This window comes from Xiphophorus hellerii, chromosome 10 (assembly GCF_003331165.1).
Source record: "Xiphophorus hellerii strain 12219 chromosome 10, Xiphophorus_hellerii-4.1, whole genome shotgun sequence".
NCBI classification, from domain to species: Eukaryota; Metazoa; Chordata; class Actinopteri; order Cyprinodontiformes; family Poeciliidae; genus Xiphophorus; species Xiphophorus hellerii.
Window position 1 is genome coordinate 992,012 of NC_045681.1, and position 24,914 is coordinate 1,016,925.

General features: G+C 39.5%; 1 protein-coding gene and 1 long non-coding RNA gene across 3 annotated transcripts in view; one reads left to right on the plus strand and one right to left on the minus strand.

Annotated features, from left to right (window-relative positions):
- Positions 1-3,276: 3,276 nt before the first annotated feature.
- gucy2cb (guanylate cyclase 2Cb) overlaps positions 3,277-24,914 on the minus strand; it is a 28,722-nt gene continuing 7,084 nt past the window's right edge. Inside the window, exons 5-27 of one of the 2 annotated variants that reach the window (XM_032574288.1) lie at positions 24,523-24,632; positions 22,956-23,058; positions 22,360-22,471; positions 21,603-21,744; positions 21,428-21,510; positions 19,972-20,080; positions 18,948-19,041; positions 18,679-18,781; positions 18,140-18,196; positions 17,971-18,039; positions 10,318-10,422; positions 10,154-10,240; positions 9,251-9,383; positions 8,594-8,731; positions 8,445-8,521; positions 7,746-7,837; positions 7,505-7,663; positions 6,832-7,024; positions 6,449-6,623; positions 5,771-5,869; positions 5,578-5,672; positions 5,404-5,480; positions 3,277-5,126 (exon numbers count right to left, since the gene is read on the minus strand). In XM_032574288.1, the coding sequence (XP_032430179.1) occupies positions 4,919-5,126; positions 5,404-5,480; positions 5,578-5,672; positions 5,771-5,869; positions 6,449-6,623; positions 6,832-7,024; positions 7,505-7,663; positions 7,746-7,837; positions 8,445-8,521; positions 8,594-8,731; positions 9,251-9,383; positions 10,154-10,240; positions 10,318-10,422; positions 17,971-18,039; positions 18,140-18,196; positions 18,679-18,781; positions 18,948-19,041; positions 19,972-20,080; positions 21,428-21,510; positions 21,603-21,744; positions 22,360-22,471; positions 22,956-23,058; positions 24,523-24,632 (2,620 nt within the window). In that variant the 3' untranslated portion in view covers positions 3,277-4,918. The remainder of the gene's footprint in view (positions 5,127-5,403; positions 5,481-5,577; positions 5,673-5,770; positions 5,870-6,448; positions 6,624-6,831; positions 7,025-7,504; positions 7,664-7,745; positions 7,838-8,444; positions 8,522-8,593; positions 8,732-9,250; positions 9,384-10,153; positions 10,241-10,317; positions 10,423-17,970; positions 18,040-18,139; positions 18,197-18,678; positions 18,782-18,947; positions 19,042-19,971; positions 20,081-21,427; positions 21,511-21,602; positions 21,745-22,359; positions 22,472-22,955; positions 23,059-24,522; positions 24,633-24,914) is intronic. The other variant, XM_032574286.1, reaches the window with a different exon arrangement.
- On the plus strand, positions 18,715-22,653 carry LOC116727115 (uncharacterized). Its single transcript, XR_004340759.1, has 5 exons — positions 18,715-18,831; positions 18,954-19,044; positions 19,966-20,063; positions 21,709-21,830; positions 22,378-22,653. It is a non-coding gene; the product is annotated as an uncharacterized LOC116727115 (long non-coding RNA).

A 24,914-nucleotide genomic window follows, 5' to 3' on the forward strand; every position in this document is an offset into this window, starting at 1 on the left:
TGGAGTATTAACTGTGTTTCCATTAACCATAAACTTTCACAAATTGAAATTATGAAAATAAATTTGCTTTATGGACTCTTGGCAATTTTGGGAAAAAAATTGCATTTTTTTAATTAAAAGTTGTTGCACTATGATGAGGTTTTTAAACTGTATCAAAATTAATGTATTTCATAAAACTGTATTGGAAACGCTTTGTTCGCATGATCAACAGGATGTTACTACTGCCAGAAACAACGAAGACAAGAGGAAGTAGTTCTAGGATGATGGTGCAGCAGGATTTTAACGAATTATCGCATGAACAAAACTATTCATGTGATTTAAATTGAATTTCTTATTTAATAGAAACAGCGTAATTACAAAATTGTTTTTTCTTTTACATTAGCGGAATAACAAAATTTTGCACACATTTGCATTGGAAACGAGTTAAGTCATTAGAAAGACGCCATCATCCTGTTTTCTTCATCGTTTCCGGCAGTAGTAACATCCCATTGTTCATCATGTGATGTGAAAAAAAATAGTTTCCTTACAGTTTTGCAAAATGAACCAATTTAAATGCAGCCAAAAACTTGCAGGAAACTTTTTGTTTTTTAATTGGAGTGTTTCCATTAAGCAAATTTATTTTCAAATATTAAATTGCACAATTATATGGTGAATGGAAATGGCAGAATAAGATGGCAGAGTCTCCTCTGATTGGCTGATGGATGATGATCATCACGGCTCAATTATGAATATATCTCATCAGGTATTTACAGCCAGGCTTTTTAATGACTTATGGCATCAACAACTTATTCATGTGTGATTTTCATTTCATTTATTCTTTAATAGAAACACAGCAATTGCAAAATTGTGTTTTTCAACATTAACGGAATATCAAAAAAGTTTTGCACACATTTGTTATGGAAATGGAAACACAGGTTTCCGTTCTGCCTCCATGTTTAGCTTCTTGTTTGATAAATGGGAAAATATTTGAACAGTTTTTTGATTACTTGAAGTTGCATTAAAGTCCAAATCATAAAGACATGAGACCAAATGAGCAGCGATCAGATGGTCTTCCTCAGTTCATAGACGAAGTGTGTGTAGGTGAGTATGGGCAGGAGAACACACAGCATATTGGGGCCATTGTTGGTACTTAATCTCAGAAATTCAATTTTTTCTCTTAAAAAATTCTGAGATTAATTTAAAATTTTTAGGATTTTCAAGCAAATTACCTTTTTTAATTTGAAAATTTCTGATATTCTTTTTGCATAAATTAACTCGTCTTTTTTCTGTCTACAATGGTCATAATATGCTGTCGTATGTTTATGGACGAATCGTAAACTACAACAAAAAGCTCACTTTGTAAATACAACAAATCAATGATTAAAAAGACGCTTTTAAAAGCGTTTTTAATCTACAGGAAGTTGTGTCCTGTAAACTGAGAAATGTCCGGAGACAGATTACATTAAAATCTCCCGTAGAGACAATCGAGATTTAAAACCGTCTTTGTGTTGGTAGATCAGTTCAGAGCTCCAATAAACCAATAAACCTTAGAATTGTTCAACTTTAAGGAGTAAATAAAAATTGTCTGTTGGTCATTTTTTATTGTATCGGTCCGATGAGTGAAACTGGGCCGATATTTATCTGGTCATGTGACGCTGATGCAGCAGAGGATTATTTATTGGCAAATATCATAATATTTATATCGGCCCAAGTTTTCCAGTCGGTGCGTCCGTAGTGGTTTGTTTCAAACAGAGCGGCGGCCATCTTTGTTTCTCCCGGCCTTTTTGACTCGGATCATCCAGTGCCTTGAGTTAAAGCAGGAAGCCCGACCCAACATGTCTGACAGGCAGGGTTAGTTGCTTCTCTACATTATTCTGATGAAATGTGGACAGGACAGCTTTGTTTTGGTTTATTTTGAATGTTTGGTTTTTATTTTTTGTGTGTATGGTTGAGGTTTTTATGAGTTTTGATTATTTTCTATTTGAAACGATGACCATCAGGTTTTCTGATTAGTTTACATGAATGTTCTTCCTTCCGGATTAAGCCGGTGCATCTCAATAAACCAATAATCTACTGAAGCAGTTACATTCAGAAAGTCAAACTGATATGGATTTGTTGCACAAAGTTACATAGTTCAAGTGTAAATTCATTTAAATAGGAATATTACTTTCCAGACTAAGTTTTTTTTTTACATGCCGATGCGATTAATATGTTTAAAAAACTTAATTTCTGATATTTTAAACATGATTTAACTGTTTAAATCCTAATGTTTAAACATTTTCAGTCACATTTAATGCACAGAAAATCGCCTGTCGCTAAATAAACAGTAACATTTTTTGTTTAGGATGTTCGTGCGGATTTACTACAGCAGGTTTACATACAAAAGACTATTTTTAGTTTTTGTGTTCCACAATTTTATTAGTCATAGAGCAAAAAAACAAACAAAAAGTGAAAAAATATTTCAAAAAATCTTAAAAACTCAAAGGAAAACATCAAGTTAAGCACAATGCTAATATTCAAGAGTGGACTATTTATGAGATTTTTAATTCTTATTTCCTTTTCAAACTTAGGTGTGTTCAATAGTCCGTAAATTACGGAACACCAAACCAGCTAAAAATCTAACACAGAAATGTTCTGTTCGTCCTTCTATGTCCAACAGGCTGATCAAAATCATAGAAAATTGAGTGGAAGAAAAAAATTTTGGCAGAAATTTAAACAACTTTTTATTAAAAAATATTCAGATTTGAGCCAGAATCAACAAGTTTTTGTAACAAATCTAAATAAGTTTGTATTTTGAAGGAAGTTATTTTGAAATGTTTACTGAGATGCTCCTGTTGCTGTGGATACCCTTCATGGTCGGCATCATTCCTGTTGCTGTTTTTCACCGTTTTCATGCAGCTTCTGATGCAAAAAGCGCCACCTAGTGTTGCACTTTGAATATTCTGGTGAAAACCCAGAAACACGAGGCTGAAACATTTGGACTTTGTTTCATCAGAGCAGTGAAATATTTTCTAAAACAATTTGACACATGAAATGTACCGATGAATCTGTACAGGCTGTTTTAACTTCATCTGAACAACTTTTCATCTTCCAACAGGAAGTTACTTCTATTTTTATTATTATTATTATTTACTGTTGACTGTCACTGTTGTATACAAAAATAAAACATTTCTTTGGATTGAGATGCTTTTTTAAATCATTTCCTCCTATGGAAGGCTGTTATGATCCGATCATGTACAGCAGGGATGTCAAAGTCAAATACACCGAGGGCCAAAAAGCCAAATTTGCTACAAGCCGAGGGCCGGACTGGTTCAATGTTTATTAAAACATATAGAAATGATTGCACATAGCCTATTGAACCAAGACCTAACACAGTGTATATTTAATAATTAAATGAATAAACCAATGTTTTCTTATGGATCTGTCAGTAATTTCAAGTGAAAACATTTTTCAAAAGGCAAACAGACAAAAACAAACTTCCTTCAAGTAAAAATGGCATGTTCTGTACATTAAAAGAATAAAGCAATATTTTGTTATGGCTCTGTCAGTAACCTCAAGGAAAAACATTTATTTATTTACTATTAATCTATGTTTATGATTTGTTCTTTTAAATTGCCATTTATATTATTTTTCGGTCTCAGGAAATGATTGAGGGATAAAGAGACTGATGCCTGGTTCTTTAGGTTCTGCGGTTCCTCTCCTGACCCATTCTGTCTGACATCACTAAGATTTCACTGGGCGCCACTGAACATCACACACATTTTTTTAATGTCCCTATTAAACATTACTATAATTGTTTAGCCTGGAATGTGAGTCTTCCCACTACCGTCTGTATTTTTGCCAGAGGTTTTACTTCTACGGACGGTGCAGTATCGGCGGACATTTTAGAAAGACGCGGGTTGATAGCAGCTCACTGCGGCTGCGCAGTGTCCGTCTCTAAGCAACCGTGACAACAGCGTCAGTAGGTGGGGAGGGGGTCGCAGTGACAACTTAGCTGACCTTAACACTTATTGTTGAGGTGTGTGGCAGGTGCGTCTATCAGACATTTATAGCAATACGGAATAAATCGCGTCCCGTTTTGGTTCAATACAACAACCGCCTGTCATTGTAGCCTAGCTTAAGCTAACCTGAACATTTACAAGTTGATACTCTGACATTTCTTACCTTCTGTCTTTCAACCACTTTGAAAAGCTTTTCTTCGTCTCTCAACATCTTTATCCTTCCTCTCTTCCGTTTTGTGCCCCAGAGTTTTTTCTGCGCCATCTTTAGCTCCCTGCTGTCGAGGCTTTACTACAAATTTAAAAGAAAAAAAAAAAACGCGCCTCAAGCTACCTGTACGGGAGGGGAGGGGCGCCTGATCAGCGCTGTTCCTCTGTTATCGATCATTTCATGCACAAGCAGCGGTTAAATATATAAAATGCTGACTAGAAAAAAAATCCCACATCGTGTTTGCGTTGCATACTGGGCATACTGGGCATAGCCACCTTTTGCGCCACTGGTTCTCAGCGGCCACGTTACGTTTAGCCATTTTTGAGGAGGGGGTACCTGAAAGCGGATCTCTGCTCTGATTGCTGATGAACAATGATGCCGCTTGTGCTCACTGCCGTGACTTTGCGGGCTACCGTTGCATTGTGGGGAATGTAGTGTTGGTGTGTGCAAAGGCTGCGGCCTGCCGGCCGTTCTAATAGTAATTAAATATCATGCAGGGGGCCATAGATAATTTAATACGGCCCGCAGGCCTTGACTTTGACATATGTAATGTACAGGAAAGATTAATGTGCAAAGCGGCTGGAGTTTGGCCTCAACAGGAGGAAAATATTTAACATTTTATCATAAAACAGAACATCTGAGGAGAAATATCAACCTTTAAGGGTTAAAAGATTTTACAAAGTTCGTCCGCCATCTTTGTTCCTCCTGAGCTGGAGGAGACGCGGTTTGTCTACAGGAAGGTGCTGAGCGTGTTTTCCACGGTGGCCAGCTGCAGATACTCAAGATGGCCGCCTTCAGACTCCACCTCTGACTCTTCGTCGTCCTCCTCTTCCTCGCCGGTACGCACCTTCCTCCTCCGCACCGACCCTCGTTTTCGGCGCTCCAGACACGTCAGGATCATGTTGGCGAGATCCTGCTGCAGACGCTGGACGTTCTCTCTGCCAAGGCACGCAGCCAAGAGTTTGACCTTTGACCTGCAATACCGACTCTTCTAAAATGTTTTTTTATTTCTATCTGTTCTGCCATGAGTGATCAAAAATTATTGATTTGGAAGAGGTGATTTAAAGCCAAAATGATTGTGAATTGGTTTTTCAATCTTTCTTTAGCGTTGTTCATGAGCGATTAGCATCCTCTAACTAGTTTGATCGGCAATACCGATTTTTCTGTGTAGAACAGGAAGAGGCTAACAGCTAGCATGCGTGTAGGTTTGCTCACGTTGTTGGTGGAGTCGGAAGGTCGTAATCTTTCCCGGTTTCTCCCGTCAGCCAGTAAGTTGTTTCCTTTCCTTTACCCTGAAAAACACAACAAAACAGAAAAACTTTAGGAAAAACACCAGGAACAGAAACCTCTCCGGGTTTTTCTGCATGTTTTGCCGGCGGCCATGTTGACCTTCAGGTACGTTTCTCCTCGGATCTCATACTGGAACTTGCAGTCGGTGCGCTGCAGGATGTGGATGGTGGGTTCGCTGACATGAATCCGCAGCGCTGCGGGGCGACAGCACACGTATCGGGTGAATGAAGCTAACCGGCTAACCAACAGGAAGTGTCAGTCTGAGCTTCCTGTGAGAGTGTTCACTGCTCACGTTGTCCAGAAGACTCCATCCGTGACGCCGTGTTGACCGTGTCGCCAAACAGACAGTACCTGGGCATCTTCATCCCCACGACGCCGGCGGCACACGGACCTGCGCGCGCGCACACACACACACACAGACAGATCTGGGTTCAACTACAGCAGGATGATGGAGCCAAGTTTAAATAAAAAATTAACTGAAAAAAATACTTAAATTGAAAAGAAAAATTTCAAACCTATTTTTACATTCTTTTTTTTTCACTTTAAAAATTGTTTCCATTTCAAAATAAATTTCAGTTTAATTTTTTTTCAGTTTTCCAGTTTCAAATTGTTTTTAGTTTCAATTTTTAAAGATTTCTTTGGTCTATTTTTCAGTTTAAATTTTTTTTCCAGCCTAAAAATAATTTTTTGCTTCACTTTTTTTTTTCTACTTTAAAAATTATTCTAAAAATTTTAATTTAGTTTCAGAATAATTTTTCAGTTTGAAATACAGTTTTTGAACAAACTTTATGGCACCAGTGTAGCTCCATACAGTCTCCACCTCCAGAGCTCTTTGATGTGTTCCTACTCCAACATGGCTGAATGAAATAGACGGATCGGGTGGATCAACCGTTTCCCTCAGGTTTGTTTCAGGTGAGTTTGGAGTAAAAGCGTCCGGCCGGCGGCCATCGAGGAGCGCGGTGGCGTCTACCTGAGTGAACGCCGATGCGTATCCACACTGGGATGCCGGGCAGATGGCGCAGCTGGAAGGTGCCCATGAAGGACAGGATGTCCAGCGCCATGCGGCAGATGTCCACCGCGTGTCGGTTCCCGTTCCTCCGCGGCAGGCCGGAGGCGACCATGTAGGCGTCGCCGATTGTCTCCACCTGAACGGAAAAAAAAGAGGAACTGAAACATTTATCAGATAAACATTGGCCCTTAATGGTTCTATCTTTATGTTTCTGTCCAAATTTAATGCAGATCTGTTCAATTCTGCAATCTGAACCTGTCTCAGTGCTGCCCCCTTTGGGTTGAACAGTGGTACTGCAGAGGAATTTTCCTATTGGTTGTTTAACGGTTTTGGTTCCCTGGTACCTTGTAGACGTCGTGATGGTCCAGGATGCTGTCGAAGCCCTTGTAGATGTCGTTGAGCATGTCCACCACCTCCATGGGCGTGCTGTACTGGCACAGCGTGGTGAAGCCCACAATGTCGCTGAAGTAGATGGTGACCTCATCGTACAGCTCCGGCTCCACCACGCCGCTCTCCTTCAGGCTCTTCACCACCGGCCTTCAGGGGAGAAACAACCAAACCAGCAGTTAGCAGCAGGTTAGCAGCTGTTAGCAGTTGTTAGCTACGCCACTTCTGCTTCTATATGCTGAAGGGATGCAGTATGGCAAGCTGTTTTAACATTAAATCAGCTTTGTCTATCTGCAATTTAACATAATGGAATTTATTGACTTTTTTTATTAGTCAATTGTCATTTTTTCTTCAGTTTCAAATATTTAAAATGTATTTTTCAGCTGAAAGATGTTCAGTTTAATTTTTTCAGTTTAAAAATTATTTTTCAGTTTTTATTTTTTGTCTCAATTATTTTTCTTTTACAAATATCTTTTTAAATTCAGTTTCAAATCTTTTTTTCTGTTCCAAAATTACTTTTTATATCAGTTTCTTTTTGGTTCTTTTTTCTTTCAGAATTATTTTTCAGTTGAAAAGAACAAGAGGTCTAACTTTACGGCCCCATTGTAGCTCCGTACAGGAGCGACTGACCCAGGAAGAAGCATGAAGTTGAGGAAGTCGGCCCGGTCCCGCTCGGCTTTGTACAGCGACGTTCTCTTCTCCACCAGGTGCTCCAGGTTCCTGGAGTAGTTCTGCAGCCGCCGGATCATGTTGTCCATGTAGCTCTCGTTGTCCTGGTTGTGGATTTTACTGACGGAGGAAACGAGTTTTAATGAAGCAGAGCAGGAAGAACCGTCTGCTCGACAGGAAGTGCACTGGTAACCATGGTTACCTGATGTTCTTCCCCAGGCAGTTCTCCACTTTCTTAAAGTCGGGTCTTTTCTCCGGATCTTCATCCCAGCAGCTTTTTATCATCATGTAAACCTGAAGGACAGAGGAGACATGAGCTTTAAAAAAATCAATCACAGAGCGAAAACATTTGTTTAATAATTAGTGTCAAAAATTAACAGATAGAAAAATGGGGACTATCAAAATAAAAGCTGGATATTCCTTTAATGCTGACAGAGTTGCTGGTGAACGTCTGTATTGCCTTAAAATGCTGGAGGAGAAAAGAGGAAAATAAATGATGAAGCGATTAGAAAGCAGCTAATGAATTAGCATATTAGCTAAATATTTAGCTTCAAACCATTCAGCTTGTGAACTACATGTTTAGAATGAAGATAGAAATTTGGTCAGTCACTAAATATTAATCTGTGGCTTTCTAACTAAACATTTACTTTAAATGTACTTAAATATTTAGTCTGGTGCTAAATATTTAATTGCTTAACTTGATATTTGACTTGCTAACTAAATATTTACTTTGACGCTATACATTTAGCTCGCTAACTTCATAATTTGAAACTTTGACATTAATTGAATAACACGGTAAAATATGACTTTAAAAGTTAAACCTCCATTTTAAAGTTTTTCTCCTATTTGGCTAAATAACCAGATTTTAATTTCTGACTGTATCTTTACGAACGGCGCTGACCTCTCGTTCTTTCTCTGAAGCCATCTCAACGTCGAGGTCCGGTCTGAAGTAGGACGTCATCACCCTGGACAGCTTCTCTGTAAGAAACGCTTCTGCTCAGCTCAACCAGCGTCAACATCAGCTCAGATTCTGGAGGAAAGTTTTCACACCTGAGCGGTCGGAGCAGGACTTGGAGTAGAAGGTGCTGCGCCTCAGAACGATCTCCTGGGAGATGATGGCGAAGCTGTACACGTCTCCTTTCTGCGACGTTCCCTGGTTCCTCAGGTGCTCCGGAGCCGTCCACAGGTCTGGCCAAACGACAGCGGCACAAACTAAAATTATTGCTGCACAAACATTTGACACCAATCATGTCAGATTTGGGTAATGTGGGAGAGGCTGGGTGACCTTTGACCTTTAATTAATATCTTCAAAGCAAAAGCAGCACAAACAAAAATTATTGCTGCACAAACATATCACACCAATTTAGTTACATTTGAAGGTGGAGAGGCCAAGGTGGGGCGTTGTGGTTACCTATGAGGCCTGTGGGGGGCGTTGTGGTTACCTTTGAGGCCTGTGGGGGGCGTTGTGGTTACCTTTTTTTTTTACCCCTCCAGGGGGTCTTTTTGTGGGCTCTAGAGTCCCTTTTCATGAAGTAGGCTGACAGGAAAGAAGACATGCGGTAAACATCGCCGGGTCCGGGAGTCGTACACGCGACAGTCGCATCGAGGACTTGAGGCCTCCAAATGTGGGTCGCGCTAACCCCTATGCCACCACGGCACGCCCCAACTGTGGTTACCTTTGAGGCCTGTGGGGGGCGCTGTGGTTACCTTTGCTGCTGCTGAGGAAGGCGTTGCAGCCGAAGTCGGTGATCTTCACCACCATGCGGTTGTCCACCACGCAGTTGGTGGACTTGAGGCGGCCGTGGACCTGGATGTTGCTGGAGTGGAGGTAAGACATGCCCTGCAGGGACGCAGAGAGCAACACTCAGACACTAATACATACTCCGTATGGAGCTACACTGGGGCCATAAAGTTTGCTGAAAACATTTTAAAAACTAAAAACTGAAATTTGACAGTGACAAAAATGAACTATTTTTCAGACAGAAGGATTTTTTGGGATGTCCAGTCTTTCTTTTTCAAAGATATTTTGTTTACTTTTTTATTTATTTATTTTAAATCTATATATTTTCAAGTTTCAAATCCTTTTTCAGCAAAAAAACTGTTTTTCTGTTTAAAATGTTTTTCAAAATTCCTTTTTTGAACAAACTTTATGATCGTAATTTAGCTCCATACCGCCAGATGGAACTGCAGCTTCCTTATAAATCAATTCAATAATCTGTGAAATGTAATTTAACCCTCACATGATTTAAAACATGTAATTAAAAAATTATATTTAAACACTGACTAATATCAAAGACGTTATTGATGATTTTATGATAAATTTGAATAGTTTACATATTAGGTTTATCAGCTGTGTGGACTTTTACTTTGAAAAGTACCCTAAAACAGGTATTTTTATGGTTTTTTCCACAGAAATCCCAGTAATATACGAGACGTTAGTGATTGTATAATCCCAAAGTACTAAAAAGTCTAAGTGGTGTGAATACTTTAGTAGCGTGAAGCATTAGTCCAGCTGTAGTTACTGATTAAACCTTTCGTTTATGAGCTTCATGCTCTGCGTCACATCAAACCGTTGCCGTCCCTCCGGTTGAGCAATCTGCAAAGTTTCACCTTGGCGATGTCGTACATGACGGAGATCTTGAACTCCCAGTCCATGAACGTGTCCTCTGGGTACGAAACTTTGTCGTCCAGCACGTACTGTTGGAGAAACTCCAGTCATTTCTGCCACTCTTCCCGTTTTCTGTGGAAACATGAGCGGGTTGCGGCGTACGTACCCGGAGCGACCCCCGCTCTCCGTACTCAAAGACGCCGAACACGCCCTCGTCAAACCGCACCGTGCCATAAAACTTTGTGAGGTTGTAATAGTCGATGAGCAGAAGCTGCCAGGAAAAAGGAAAGAATCCACGGGCCTGGTGAGCTTCGGCAAATATTAACAGAAGCCATAAAAATCTGAGACAAGGTGCAAATAAAAGATGATAGACCAGGATCTATGGAGCTACACTGGGGCCATAAAGTTTGTTTCAAAACAAGCAAAAAAAATATTTAACTGAAAAAATAATTTGAAACAAAATAATTAAAGACTACTTTTTAGATGCACTTTTTTATTTTGTTTTTTATTTATGTTTCAAGTTAATTTTTTCTATTTCACATTTTGTGCTGTGTCAAGAAAATCCGAGCTCATCCCACTTCCCCATGCTGGAGATTTAAGTTTAACAGTAATAATAAATAAAGTTATCTTTAAAATGAATCACTCAAGTGACATCAAGGCCCATCAGTAGACTTAGGTGTCAATAAAATAAATCTGGTTTGTGTGTTGTTTTTGTCTAAAGCAAACTTTGCTTTAATTCTACTTTTTTCTATCTAATCATAAGAAATCATAGTCAGACAGAGAGAGTCATTAAACAGGAAAAGCAGGTTTCCTGGAAAAAGAGGAAGAAAGTTTCCAGCCTGCAGATTTATAAATATAGCTGAGACTATTTCTTATTTTAAAGCATGAAAGTTTTAAAGAATGGAATCTAAAACATTTTGAGTAATTTGATAAGATTCAAAGTAAAATACTTATATTAATATTGGTTTACTTGTAATAATATTTACACGTACATTTGTGGGAACACTTATAAGAAAAACAAGTAACTGTAACTTTGGTATCAAATAATTAGAATCATGGATTATTCTTGGTTTCATTTCAGAAAAACATCTAATAACTCACATTAAGATTATAATAAGTATAATTAATAAGTTATGGTTATAAAATCATAAATGAATGATAAATCAGAGAAGCTGAAGAAAATAAATGTGATATAAGTTATGGTTATAAAATTATAAATGAATGCTAAATCAGAGAAGCTAAAGAAAATAAATGTGATATAAATGTGATTTTGACATTGAACTTGAAATGGTGTAAAAGGTGTAAATGCAATTAAACATCACTGATATGTTGGAGGTAGATGGTAGGTGAAAGGTGAAAGGAAGGGAAAAAGGGGAACTAACAGGAGAGCAGAGATGATCAACGCCTTATTTAGGTAAAAGGTTGTGCAGACAATGGACATAGGAGGTTGAGCAACCCTGAGACATTAGCACAGACATCAGGACATAATGTCTGTAAGACAGTGATGGATATGAGATCATCTGTCTAAGCAGACAGCCAATGAAACAAGCCCAGCAACAGTGCTAGCCAAAGAAACCCTATAAAAGGTGAGTGCAAAAGAGGAACCGTTCGTTGGATCCTCCGGGCAGCTTCGAGCCAAGAGATGGACAAAGAACTCTGCAGCTGAAGAAGAGCCGGGGCCACGGAGCTGAAGACTGTCCTGGTCATGGGGACCAACCCGTCAGGCCCACAACCTGTGGCTTCAAATCGCACTTCTCTCATCGGCTGGGTTCAGACCCCAAAGACAAAGATGAAGACAAAGGCAAAGACAAAGAAGAAGAACTGGTGCCTTTTTTCCTGCCAGCACCAAGTCCTGTGTGACCTCACCATCCATGCAGAGAAGAAGCTCATCAGACCTACAGAGATTCCTGCCTTCGCCGATCAACATCTTCCTCCTGCTGCAGCACCTTCTTCATCTTCAATCATCACAGAGATTCCTGCCTTCGCCGATCAACATCTTCCTCCTGCTGCAGCACCTTCTTCATCATCAAGCCAGGTCTGGGGTTCGAAACGCCAAACTCCGTCCGTCTCTCTCAAAGGTTCCCTTTTTTAGTTCTCAGTCAGCAGTAGGGAAAGATAGACTAGATGATTGATTTTACTTATTTGATTATTTCTGCTACTGAATTAAGCTGTACTGACCCTTGCAAAAATGCCTTACTAATAAAATATTTAGCATAAAGAAAATCTAAAAGATGTTGTGGACATTCAGTTAATGAGTCACCTTAAAGGTCTTTGATGGTTGTAAAATAGCTGTGATGTTTGATTCTGGAGAGGAAAAAGTTTAAAATGTTTTTAGGTTGCTGGTAGTCCAAATTTAAAACGTCATCCTTGGGACTCGCCCGAGTCACTAAAACCTACCTGGTTCAATAACAAATGCAAGTTGTAAAATAGAGAACGAGCGACCGTTAACAGGTGAGCTCTGTGAAACTAGTTGGCTGTAGGCTGCTCAGTCTGGCTAATTCACAGGGGGAAGAAGGGTGGGACACCTGGATGTTGGCCGTCAGAAACCAGGCGAATCGTTTCTCGAAACCAGCTTAAACAGAGTTTACTTCAGTTCTGGGCAGGGTAAATCCCAGCAGATTTAGGAAACTCAATTAACCCGTTAGAAGGAGAGCTGGTAGCACATCTCCCCTCTCAGAAGAGGAAGCAGAGAGTGAGACAGTAGAGACAGAAGGGGGGGGGGGGGTGTTGCGCAACAACAAGTGGCGCCCAACGTGGGGCCCAGACTAAAGGAGTAGGAGGGCCCTATGCCAAGTCAGTAAAAACAGATGTGAGGATCTGAATAGCTCACTTGGTTTGTTAACTCTTAGGGAATAGAGTTAATGGTGACTGATAAGGCCGTCAGTCACAACCCTTGCAGTAACTGTATGGCATACAGGTGAGGGAAAGCTTCTACTGAGGATAAATGACCGGATCCAGACAGTGAAGCTAGTAGCCAACATAGTCTAGACCCATCCCTGCTTGAAGGCTAAAGAGAGGCTTTGGGGGATAGACAACTCGAACCGACAGAGAGACGGAGTGATGGATGATCACTTCGAGGAGGAAAATCTGGGGAAGAAACCGGAGGAAGCCGGCCGTCCAGATCGTTTGGAGAAAGAGGAGACCTCAACAGAACTGCATCAGTTTCTGCACAGCTACTGTGACTCAGACCTGAAGCAAGTGGGGAAGTTGGTTCCAAGAATGAGGAACTGAAACATCAGCCCCTGACAAAGAAAAGTTGGCTCAGTCTTGCTGGAGTGGATTGTGATGTAATGTTGACAAGAAAAGAAAAGACCAGCCAGCAAGCATGCACAAGAAACAGAGAAAAGTATCATCAGCTGACGATGGATGAGGAAGCACACCGCGTCCTCCACTGCAGCCATCGAGAAGACATCCGGCAACAGAGGAACAAACACCAGCAGCTGACATCATCACACAGACGCAGACATGGTTAAAGACATCCTGCTGGACCCGGAGCTTGAAATTGGGCCAGCACAACCCACCAGTAAGAAACGACCGCAAGAAACATCTGACAAGCCAGGACAACCAGAATGGACAAGCTACACCGATGGATCCAGAAAGGGGTCCGACCAGTCGGCATACTGGGGATTTATTCTGAAGCAAGACGGCAAAGAGAGATGCCGTCAGAAAGGAAAAGCTCCCGGTAGTGCTCAAGCCGGAGAAGTAACGGCAGTACTGGAAGGATTGCTGGAGCTGGTGAAAAGGAAAATCAAGAGTGCCAGGTTAGTAACTGACAGTTACTACTGTGCTCAGGCCCTTAGAGAGGACTTGGCCATTTGGGAAGAAAATGGTTTCGAGACTGCAAAGGGCAAGCCCGTGGCACACAAAGATTTGTGGAAGAAGAAAGCAGAACTGAGGCTCCGCCCGAAACTTGAGGTGCAGCGACAAGGCGCACACCTGAGAAGAAGCCCTATGGAGGGGCAAAGATGACGACCTTTCGTGCCACTAAGAAAGGTTGTCTCTGCCGGTGTCGAGGTGGGACAGAACACCTAAGGACAGGTGGTCCTAGAGTAGCACGGGGACCAGGTAGTACGGTGCGTGCATAAGGCCCTCGAATATGCAGGCGTGCTACACCCCCGTGAAGAACTGAGCAAGCAGGACTGCTGGATGTCCCTTCAGCCCATCTGATGCAGCTGTGTGACTTTGAGGTATGTGGTCGATACGCAGGGCACCCAGGGCAGCGGATGGAAGGTTTGTTCATCAAGAGCACAGTCCCGTGGGGTTCAGTCTGCATGGATGTAGCAGAGCCAATGGGGACAACAGGAAAGAGAGGTGAGAAGTACCTCTTGGTGCTGATGGACACAGTGACAACTGCTAGAAGAGCAGGTCTTCCCCTGCAGAGGAACTCCGTTCACGTCACAGAAAGCAGGGAGGCGAAGACACTTCTCCTTTTTGCTCAGAGGAGGAAAAGGGAAGTTGCAGCTCGAAGTGTCACTGAAAACAGGGCAGAGAGTTTGGATTAAAGCTCAAGATCAGCCTGCAACTACGGTGATCAAGCTGAGATTCAACGCCCGAGATTTTGTAAAGCAAGTACTGAACTTCAACACAGTACTACTGATGAAGAAAGGGGTCCATGAGGAAGCAGTGCTCAAGCCAGTTCTTAGCTACAGCGAACCAGAACATTACGAGAAGATGGCCAGAGAATCAAGCACCATGCCATCCTACAGTAGGCTGGCCACTATTACAGGAAGGTTGCCGTTCAAAGAACAACTTCAAGGCTTTGGACTGGGAGGGCTGTGAAGAAATTGGACTATGCTAAAGAAGAACTCCTGTCACCACCTGATGGATTAAAATGGAAAAGGATCATGATTACGGATAAAGCGTCATGATGCTTATGCTTTTTGCTTTGCTCTGCTGAACAGCCAGAAATTTTTTTTTTTTTGAGGCCTTCTGTCTCAGCCCATCTTCCCTAAAGAACCATCCCACATCCTGAAGAACCGACAGTTCATCCAGCGAAGGTTCCTGTAGAAGAATCAGAGCGATCCAAGTTTTCTTCGACATTCATCACCTCATGGGGGAAATCAAAACTCCAAGGAGGGGGTGTCAAGAGAAGTGGAGTTTTGATGACTACACTGAGCCCTCTGTGACAACTGAGGATGAAGAATCTGCATCTTCACATCCCAGACGAACATCTTCTCTTTCCAGGGGATGAGGACGGCGAACTGCAGGAGGGTGATGGACTCCCAGCATGTGAAAGGTCTGACCTCGTGGAGGGGGTGTCAAGAAAATCCGAGCTCATCCCACTTCCCCATGCTGGAGATTTAAGTTTAACAGTAATAATAAATAAAGTTATCTTTAAAATGAATCACTCAAGTGACATCTAGGCCCATCAGTAGACTTAAGTGTCAATAAAATAAATCTGGTTTGTGTGTTGTTTTTGTCTAAAGCAAACTTTGCTTTAATTCTACTTTTTTCTATCTAATCATAAGAAATCATAGTCAGACAGAGAGAGTCATTAAACAGGAAAAGCAGGTTTCCTGGAAAAAGAGGAAGAAAGTTTCCAGCCTGCAGATTTATAAATATAGCTGAGACTATTTCTTATTTTAAAGCATGAAAGTTTTAAAGAATGGAATCTAAAACATTTTGAGTAATTTGATAAGATTCAAAGTAAAATACTTATATTAATATTGGTTTACTTGTAATAATATTTACACGTACATTTGTGGGAACACTTATAAGAAAAACAAGTAACTGTAACTTTGGTATCAAATAATTAGAATCATGGATTATTCTTGGTTTCATTTCAGAAAAACATCTAATAACTCACATTAAGATTATAATAAGTATAATTAATAAGTTATGGTTATAAAATCATAAATGAATGATAAATCAGAGAAGCTGAAGAAAATAAATGTGATATAAGTTATGGTTATAAAATTATAAATGAATGCTAAATCAGAGAAGCTAAAGAAAATAAATGTGATATAAATGTGATTTTGACATTGAACTTGAAATGGTGTAAAAGGTGTAACTGCAATTAAACATCACTGATATGTTGGAGGTAGATGGTAGGTGAAAGGTGAAAGGAAGGGAAAAAGGGGAACTAACAGGAGAGCAGAGATGATCAACGCCTTATTTAGGTAAAAGGTTGTGCAGACAATGGACATAGGAGGTTGAGCAACCCTGAGACATTAGCACAGACATCAGGACATAATGTCTGTAAGACAGTGATGGATATGAGATCATCTGTCTAAGCAGACAGCCAATGAAACAAGCCCAGCAACAGTGCTAGCCAAAGAAACCCTATAAAAGGTGAGTGCAAAAGAGGAACCGTTCGTTGGATCCTCCGGGCAGCTTCGAGCCAAGAGATGGACAAAGAACTCTGCAGCTGAAGAAGAGCCGGGGCCACGGAGCTGAAGACTGTCCTGGTCATGGGGACCAACCCGTCAGGCCCACAACCTGTGGCTTCAAATCGCACTTCTCTCATCGGCTGGGTTCAGACCCCAAAGACAAAGATGAAGACAAAGGCAAAGACAAAGAAGAAGAACTGGTGCCTTTTTTCCTGCCAGCACCAAGTCCTGTGTGACCTCACCATCCATGCGGAGAAGAAGATCATCAGACCTACAGAGATTCCTGCCTTCGCCGATCAACATCTTCCTCCTGCTGCAGCACCTTCTTCATCTTCAATCATCACAGAGATTCCTGCCTTCGCCGATCAACATCTTCCTCCTGCTGCAGCACCTTCTTCATCTTCAATCATCACAGAGATTCCTGCCTTCGCCGATCAACATCTTCCTCCTGCTGCAGCACCTTCTTCATCATCAAGCCAGGTCTGGGGTTCGAAACGCCAAACTCCGTCCATCTCTCTCAAAGGTTCTCTTTTTTAGTTCTCAGTATCAGCAGTAGGGAAAGATAGACTAGATGATTGATTTTACTTATTTGATGATTTCTGCTACTGAATTAAGCTGTACTGACCCTTGCAAAAATGCCTTACTAATAAAATATTTAGCATAAAGAAAATCTAAAAGATGTTGTGGACATTCAGTTAATGAGTCACCTTAAAGTTCTTTGATGGTTGTAAAATAGCTGTGATGTTTGATTCTGGAGAGGAAAAAGTTTAAAATGTTTTTAGGTTGCTGGTAGTCCAAATTTAAAACGTCATCCTTGGGACTCGCCCGAGTCACTAAAACCTACCTGGTTCAATAACAAATGCAAGTTGTAAAATAGAGAACGAGGGACCGTTAACAGGTGTGCTCTGTGAAACTAGTTGGCTGTAGGCTGCTCAGTCTGGCTAATTCACAGGGGGAAGAAGGGTGGGACACCTGGATGTTGGCCGTCAGAAAACCAGGCGAATCGTTTCTCGAAACCAGCTTAAACAGAGTTTACTTCAGTTCTGGACAGGGTAAATCCCAGCAGATTTAGGAAACTCAATTAACCCGTTAGAAGGAGAGCTGGTAGCACATCTCCCCTCTCAGAAGAGGAAGCAGAGAGTGAGAGAAAGGAGAAAGGGGGGGGGGGGGGGGTGTTGCGCAACAACAGCTGTTTCAAAGATCTTTTGTTTTGAATATTTTATTTCTCTTTAAAATTTTTCAGTTTCAAATCCTTAAAGTTTAACAATGCTGAGTTTCAATTTTTTTCCCAGTTTAAAAATTATTTTTCAGATTAAAATTTTTCTCAGTTTAAATTTTTTTTTGGTTATACAAAATATATTTTGTAATACATCTTTTCTCCTATTTAAAAATTTTTGTTTAATTTTTCCAGTTTCAAGAAAAAATATTTTGGAACAAACTTTTTGGCCCCAGTTTAGCTCCGTATGAGTCCAGCTCGGTCTTCATCTCACCGCATTCAGATCTCTTGTCTGCTCTTTGAAGTTCCCTTCACAGTTCTTCAGCTCCTTCAGAATCACAATCTGAGCAGAACCAGAACAGAACAGTTATTTATCTGCTCCTTTGTGTTCAGAGGAAAAGATTTGGACATTAAAATCAGCTGCAGGTTTTCCGTCCAACTACCTTTCTGTCGTAAAGCGCTCGGCGGATCTTGAATTTCTTCTTCCTTTCTTCTTCTATCTAAAGAAATAAGAAGAACATTTTGAAAACTAAATACATTTAGGATTTATCCACAACCCCCCAGGCTTACTGCCCCCTCTGGTGAATCAGTGAAACTGCAAAATGTTTAGAAACATTCATGCAGACAGGAAAACGTTCAGCTAAAAAATATTTACTTTAAAATTATACACTTTGTAGCAATTTGTACAGAATATATGCAAACAAACAGTTTTGATTAGTTATGCTTTTCTTAGCTGATCAGCGTGAGCTCGGGTTTAAAGCAACGGTACAAACGTTGTTGTATAAAGTAAATAAATGTGGCTCTGAAGATTTTAGTTTCTTTTTAATACATTTTTCACCAAAATACTAATAAATGTGGAGGTTGTTGTTAAAACAAACAAAATAAGATAAAAACAGTTTTTTTATGCAGAACTCAAAGTAAACAACAAGAATGAACATTTTTAAAGACGCAGCAGCTGGATGTGAAACTGATGTTCGTTCACCTGCAGGGAGATGATGTTGTGTTCGCTGTCCTCCAGCAGAGAGATGAGGTCAGAGTTGATGTGGGACCAGCGCTTCCTGAGGAGCCGGTCTTTCCTGTTCTGTCTGAAACAACAAAAACATCATCATCATCATCATCATCATGGTGCTGGAAGGTAAAAACCGGCCATCTTGTTCTCATTCTGGTTTTAAATCATATTTTATTATCACAGTAAAAGGACAAACAGCCTCTGCTTCATGTGATCCTGTGTGTCTCTGCACAACGACTCACCTGTAGAAGATAAATGCGATGGTTGCCACGACGACCACTGTCACAGCCAGGACGCCCACGATGATGTCTTGGATCGGAGGGCCAGTCAACAAGTCTAGTAAAGTTTATTTATCAAGAACATTTCAGCAGCGAGGCAGTTAAAAGTGATGAAATCATAAATAAAACAAGAAATAAACATTACTTGTTATCAAATATCATCAAAATCAAATATTAAACTAATCAAAACACATCAAATATATTGATCAATGTTCCAGTTATTATGAATCAAATGCAGCTGTGTTTCAGATGTTTTCTGGAAGTTTATTTTTATTATTATTATTATTATTATTATATTCGGGTGATAAAAGGCAGATTTTGTAACCATCTTTATCTGTCTCTGAATGTTCAGCTGTAGATATTAAACAGGAAGGTTTGAACACTGTCAAAAAATAAAATCAATCAGTTCAGAGTTTCAACCTGCAGCAGAAAAAAATCATCTGAATTAATTAAAAACTAATTTGGCCTCATTTCCAAATTTCCTCTTGGTTTCTCGACATCACTGCATCATTTTTATTGGTTCTACTTTCATTTCTATGTTTTCACTGTTTAACTTTTTAAAGGTTAAAAAAACATCAAACAAAACCAAACCAGTTGAAAAGGTTCATAGTTCAGGTGTCAAAATAAAATCCAGATAATAATATATAACCTTTTCAGAATGCGTTATCAGCTGAAGAAGTCTCTTTGTAATCTAAACACTAAAATCTCTGAAGCTGCCACTTTTCCCGTTTCCTCAGAGACAATAAATATTTGCTAAATTTATCTTCTTATCAGTTTAGGGCCACATAATAGCATCTCCGGCTGGAACTTCACGAGTTCGTAACACCAGGCAGGCGCTGTGTGCGTTTGGTCATGTGCAGGTGAGTGGTTAATGATTGCAGCTCCAGTGTGTGTGTGTGTGTGTGTGTGTGTGTGTGTGTGTGTGTGTGTGGGTGTGTGTGCGTGTGTGTGTGTGTGTGCGTGTGTGTGTGTGTGTTTTCAGGTTTACCATTCTTTGGCTTGTAGTCGGGAAGCTTCTTCCCCCAGATGAAGGCCGGAGATTCGTCCTCCATCGTTGTTTTGGCGTTTTCAGTGTCAAAGGTGAATAAACATTTATACTGAGGAAGAGACAACAGAACCAACATGAACTGTTTACATATCAGCAACATGTCAAATTGGTTTCAACTGGGCAGGTTAGTTATCGATTAATGAGTTTATCTAAAGTTGATTGATCTCATCAATCGAATATTTAATTAAGAGGTCATTTTCTTTATTGTATCAGCTGTTAAATACTGACTGAAAAAACAGATAATTGTGGTTTCTCACATTATTAAACTCATAAATAAATAAAATACAACCAAGATGAAAAGAAAAACATATGTGAACCACCAAATCTCCATGAACAGAGATGCTCCTTCAAAAGCAGAGTTGCATTTACTCAATTACATTTACTTGAGTAACATTTTTCAAAAAACGCATTTTTATAAGTATTTTTATGTTGCTGAATCAAAAAATAAAAGACGTGAAGAAAAAAACTCCCCTATGAATAGAGACGTTCATTCGGTCAGTGACTTCACCGCTGGCAGCAAGTCAGTAGCTTCTGGTTGAAAAGTTGACGCAGCTCCACCGAATGACGCGCCATTAAACTGAAACTTCGGGAGTTTGTCGAGTTTTTATATTTTAAAACAGAACCGCAAAAAAATACACTTTTCATCCCACGTCGACAGTTATTCTTTCCTGCTGTTCTGGAATAGCGCCGCCATCTTTAATTCTACGTGTAAGCCATGCTCCGCTCAGAATGACCAGCAGCGCCCTCTGCTGGATGGCGGCCAAACTACAACACGGAAAGACGGTCAATGCGGCCGTTATTAATCGATTGGAACTAATTTTAATCTAATAAACCATTAATCGACAGTTAATCATAAGCCAATTAATCGTTTGCCTAGTTTTGATGCTTCAGTGACACGTTTGGGTGTTTTATTTTCCAGAGTGGAGCGATATTAGAACAAGCTATTTAAATTATTTTGAAAAACAATAACCATGTTCAGATTAAAAGAAAATTTTCACCCATCAGCACAGGGTCAATACTCTACATTTAGGCTCCAATTACGGATGAGATGATTAATCATATTAATAGTTTCTGAGTAGCAATTAACCCAAACATTAGCAGACATTACGTATTTTAGTTTCATCTGGCTCAAATTCTGAAGAAAAAGATTAGAAAATCTTTCGTCTAAAATTAGAGATTTTCTAATCATAATCACTTTTTGCTATCTAATTAATCGATTCATCTATAAATAATCCCCAGATCAGCTAGCAGAAAACCCTGAGCTTTTCACATGTTGATGTTTGAAGGATTTTTTTTGTGTGAGATCTGACAGAGAAAATAATCATTTTTCAAGTCACATAACATGTTTTTGAGAAAATAAACTTTACTACAAAGATGTGAGTTAAGGAAAGTTTACCTGGAGGTTAGTTGTTGTGTACATGATGGAAAAGTTCACATCTCTGTCTCCGTACTTGTCTAACTTATATTCTCCTGCAGTTCCTGGGCGGGAAATGAAAACACTCAAACTTTGACATGTTTCAAAGTACGGAACTACATCTGTGACACACCGAGCAATTATTCCTCATCTTTACCATTAAAGACAACATTTCTGAAGTAATTCACATTCACAAAGTTCATTTCTTGAATCTCGGACTGATTTTTGGTGGCGATCTCTCTCATCACGTTTCCTATATGCAGCACTGAGTCGTGATACGCAGCCATGTAGTCGTTCATCTGCAGGGAGGAACAGAAATGATGATGATGATGAAGATGAAGAGGACAGGAAGCGATTCAGACTCACTAGCAAGAGCTTAAGAAAGGTTTGCAAGATTCAGCTTTTATTTTAGTAATACACTTCCCCTTACTGGCTAGTGAATATCTAGCGCTGAACTAAATACTTCAGAACAAAGTATTTAGTTTGTAAACTAACTGTTTAGCTTGCTAACTAAATATTTAACAACAAACTAAATGTTGAATTAGCAAGCTAAATATTTAATGTTCTAACTGAATTTCTAGCTATGATGCTTAATATTTATCTTCAATCCAATTTAGTTTGACAAACTAAATATTTAGCTTGCTAATTAAATACATGTTTGGTTAGCAAGCTAAATCTTCATCAGTAAAATCCCTTTTTCATAATTAACTTATTACCAACTGGAAATAGTAACTAAATATTGAATTAGCAAGATGAATATTTTCCTTGCCAAACTAAATATTTAGTTTGCTAACTACATACTTTGTTACCAAGCTAAATATTTAGCTTCAACCTTATTTAATTCAGCAACTGAGAAACGTCTGTATATCAATAAATCTGCTGCAGATCATCATGTTTTCATGCCGTTTCCTCACCATGTTGTTGCCCTTCAGGTCAGCGTTGATGTCGTACTGCCTGGAGTTGGGCATGGTCAGCACCAGAACGTTCCTCATCTCCGGCCGCGACGGGCTCTTGTAGTAAATATCACTGAGTTAAGTAGGAAAAATACAGTTACGTTCTGCAGATCGTAGATATTTAACAGATAAATTCAAATGCAAATCCTTTATGTAACGTAATAAACAAATTTATCACAGAGAAAAGGCTGTAGTGTGAAGCGTTCTGGTGAAACGCCCTGTAGACTTTTTTACCAATAAATATTTTCCTTCTTTCATCTTGTCCTCCTTTAACTTTGTGCTCCAGTCACTTGATTACAGTTAATATTATTAATATTATTGTACACCATTATTTATTGTACATTGGCATTGATTTACTCTGTAAATGGCTTTTTCTTTTGTTTTCTAGTTTGCATGTTACAGAGAGAACCAGGTTTCTCTGCTAAAAACACAGTTTGTAAAAAAAAAAAAACAACAGTGAAGTAAACACAGCAGAAATAAAGAGATAAAAGAAAAAGTTGCTAAAGCAAATTAAATTTGGAGATGTGAAAAGAGGCTGAGGTGGAGTCAGGACTGACTTGTACAGATCAATGAGGATGAAGAGGAAGTCGCTGCTGTCGGCTCCTCTGGAGTCGTTCTTCAACTCCAGTAAGTCTGACACCGAGCCGCAGATGATGACCACTGCAACCAAACAACGGTCAGACGTAAAAACCAAGCGGTCAGATCTAAAAACCAAACAATCAGATGTAAAAACCAAACAATCAGATCTAAAAACCAAACAATCAGATCTAAAAACCAAACAATCAGATGTAAAAACCAAACAATCAGATCTAAAAACCAAACAATCAGATGTAAAAACCAAACGGTCAGATGTAAAAACCAAACGGTCAGATGTAAAAACCAAACGGTCAGATGTAAAAACCAAACAATAAGATGTAAAAACCAAACAATCAGATGTAAAAACCAAACGGTCAGATGTAAAAACCAAGCGGTCAGATTTAAAGCAGCGGAGACATTTACATTTTAGTTCCCAATTCAGCCCAGAAACTGGAGTAAAAGCTAAACCCAGGTTTGTTTTACAGTGTGAAATGATACTTTCATGTGTAAACAGGAGCTGAAACACAATCAGTCTCTATATTTACTGTCTTAATTTATTTACAATTACATAAAAAATGTATTTAAAATACGTTTATGCCAGGAAGCAGACACTACATCACATATAAATTGATCATTTGGATGCAACCCATATAACACATTTAATTATGACATTAAACATATTTTAGTTGGGCATAATTACACAAAAATCATAGTTTGGTAGATATTCAGGTTTTGTATTAAAAATCCTCTATCTAACTTTTATTAAAAAAACACAATGTTTTTGAAATATTTGTTCCAATTATTATTATGTTGTATAACATGAGATAATCTGAAAAATGAAGCTCCTCTGCCTTCTCCCAGAGCTAACTGAAAACAACCAATCAGAGCCAGGAGGCGGGCCTTAGCGCTGTCAATCACTCTGATGCTCACCTCCTCCTCCTGCTCTCTGCTAAGCTCCACCTGGTTCACCACAGCATAGCCTGCCATGAATGCTAATGCTAGTTAAGCATAGCCACTGATCAAGGTGGATAACGGTTTTCCTGTTGTTTCTCCACCGTTAGCACATTGAGCAGCAAGTACATGAGATTGATTGACAGCGCTAAAACCCTTATGATTTTATTTTCATAATTAAACATAATAAATTTTAGCCTGGCCTTAATTTTATGTTGTAGATTCAACCTGAATTCAAGATCCAAATAAATAGAAGCTGCACAAGACGCTTCTCAAACAAGATGGCCGCCTCAGGCGCGCTGACATCACTTTGAACTATGGAAACACAACAAGCACCTTGGTGAAAAAAATTAAGTTTCCAAATATTACATTTTCATAAAGCCAAAAATATAATTAATTGATGAAATTGATTGCGTCGAATACGCATCATCAGGGGATTTGGCTGCAACATGGTTTCGGGTTACAGGTACAGCTCTCTTATTGAGAACTGCTATGAAGATGAATTATGTGGAATCTTATATTTTTCCCGAATACTTCCTGTCATACCCATAACTCTTGAGTCTGGCTTTGTGGACCTGCAGCCATTGATCAACTTACGGTTGCTCGTCCTGTTAGTCTGTGAGAGAATGGCTTCCACTTCCTTTGGTCCGCGCAGAACCGTTTCCGAAACGTTTTTGATGCCGTCGGCTTCCAGCGCGTTGATATACCTGAAAAAACAATTCACCATTAAATGAACAAACACATTTTACAGTGTAGTGAAGGTGAAGTCAGCAACAGGAAGTGCTAATCAGTCGCTGCTAATCGGTTGCTAACTAACAATTATTTTAGTGATTAGGTATTCAATTGGTTAATCGGAGAAGAAACTGACACATTCCACAGATTTTTCATTTAACCACTTAAGCCTTTTAGAAATACATTAAAATATGTAAATAAACCAATAATTCAACACATTTAAGAAAGAACATGTAAATAATGCGATGACAGCGTTC